General features: G+C 34.4%; 1 protein-coding gene across 1 annotated transcript; it reads right to left on the minus strand.

Annotated features, from left to right (window-relative positions):
- Positions 1 to 719: 719 nt before the first annotated feature.
- LOC122740060 (60S ribosomal protein L37a-like) lies at positions 720 to 992 on the minus strand. The gene has a single exon (XM_043981896.1). It carries the CDS (start codon positions 990 to 992, stop codon positions 720 to 722), a length of 273 nt encoding a protein of 90 aa, XP_043837831.1.
- Positions 993 to 2,092: the final 1,100 nt, after the last annotated feature.

Here is a 2,092-nt window from a genome sequence, read left to right on the forward strand (position 1 = left end):
TGTTTCTTATCTAATTTATTATACTAATGAATATTTCTAATTGTTATTCAGTACCAGCTAGTTTTGACTATTTTTACTTTAAAATATGCTTTGGGATCTGGTAGAGCTAAACTCTTTTTATTCTTATTGCTGCCCCCAGTGAATACCTGTGATATTCTTCATCTGTTTTACCCTTTCAATTTTGCTATTATTTTAGCTACTATATAAAGGCCCCCTGTGATAATTTGATTGGTTCAGAATTAAATTTATATATTAATTTGGACAGTATCATCAATTTTACTATATTGGCAAAACCTAGACACAATCTTTGACTATCTCCTTATTTAAGTCGGCCTGTATTTCTGTGAAAAGTTTTCTTGTTGTATTTAGGTAGTGTTTTAGTAGTTTAACTCCAAGATGAGACTGACATGGGATTGGCATTTATTTCTCTGGTATAGGAAATACTTGATAAGGAAACCCCCTCTACCAATTATAACTCAATACCTCCTTCACAAGTTATAGTTCTTGGAGAGTTGCCCAGATATGACATGGGTCATACAGACAGTATGTGTCAGAGTAGGTCTTGAACCCAGGTATTCCTGATTCTGAGGCTGTTTCTCTATCATTTGTTGGAGGTTGCCACTCCTAGATATTTAATGCATTTTGTGATTTTTTTATTCCATAAATTAATCCATTTATTGTTGGACTATGGGCTATAGATATTTGATGGGGAGAAGATTTTACTGGTCTTTCAATTTCTTCAGTCTTCTAAGGGCAGATTTGACTGTGACTGCAAAGGTGGTATTGTAGGTCCATGCACCACCAGCTACTGTTTTCATATAGAAATACCATATACCCACAGCCCATCTCTTCATTTTGGTCTTGCCACAGAAGGAGCAGGTATACTTGGAATGCTGGCTAATTTCAATGTTCTTCACCATTTTTCTGAGGGATGAACCATAACATGTTCCATATTTACCAACAATTCCGACCTTCTTGGTGCATTTAGCCATGTTGCCAGTTGCGAGCCAAGAACTTGGAAAGGTGTAGCCATTTTCTTAATTGCTTCTTTGTTTTTTTCTAAAATAGAAAGTCATATGCTACACAGAGATAATTTTGTCCCCTCCTGCCCTTTTTCCCTCATTCTCTTAATCTATTTTCTTTTCTTATGACTATAGCTAGTGTTTACAATTTTATGTGAAGAAACAATGATTCTGGTGTACATCCTTGCTTTCATTCTGATCTTATTAAGAAAACTTCTAGTGTTTCTCCTTGATGAATAACACTAGTTCTTTGTTTTGTATGTGTATGCACATATGTGTAGATGCATGTGTAGGCTGATCCCCAGATTTATATGAATATTATAGTTATTTGGAAAGGGATTTTCCTTTCTCTTATTGCCTTTTGGATTTTACCATTATTACATAAAAATGCTGTTGATTTTTGAATATTTTTATATCTTGCAATTTTCTTGAAGTTATTATCTCAATTAATAGATCTTCTGATTTCCTAGGATGTTCTAAGTAAAACATCATATCATCAGCAAGTAGGGATAGTTTTATCTCCTCTTTACCTATCTTTATGCCTTTAATTTCTTTCTCTTGTCTAATTGCTGTTGCTAGCACTTCCAGAACTATATCAAATAATAGCAGAGGGAGTGGCCATCTTGCTTTACTCTCTTATTTATTGGGGGAAAATTTTTATTGTATCCCTATTACATATGATGTTTACTCTTGTTTTAAAATATATTCTTTTAATGATATTTGGGAGAATTCTCTTGTGAATCCATCAGGATTAGGATTTTTTTTCTTTGATAGCTCCTTTGCAGTTAGTTCTATTTCCCCCCCTCATATTTAGTCATTTAAAATCTCTGTCTGGCCTGACAGTTTTTTCTCCTCTAGATTCCATTATATTATCATGATTGTCATTACCACCATCATAAGCACAAGGCATTGTATTAGCTATTTTTTTTGTCTTACTCAGTCTTACTTCCCCAAAACTCCCCCCCTCTTCCCTGACCCCCTCCCCCCAAACCAAACACAGGTAAAGGTTATCTTTCTTTGTAACAGTTTAACTCTTATTCTTCCTGTTCTCTTTTACCAACAGACAGATG

This window comes from Dromiciops gliroides, chromosome 1, assembly GCF_019393635.1.
Source record: "Dromiciops gliroides isolate mDroGli1 chromosome 1, mDroGli1.pri, whole genome shotgun sequence".
Lineage (NCBI taxonomy): Eukaryota > Metazoa > Chordata > Mammalia > Microbiotheria > Microbiotheriidae > Dromiciops > Dromiciops gliroides.

Excerpts from the sequence above, each read along its gene's own strand:
- LOC122740060 (XM_043981896.1), bottom strand. The coding sequence starts at position 992 with ATGGCTAAATGCACCAAGAAGGTCGGAATTGTTGGTAAATATGGAACA.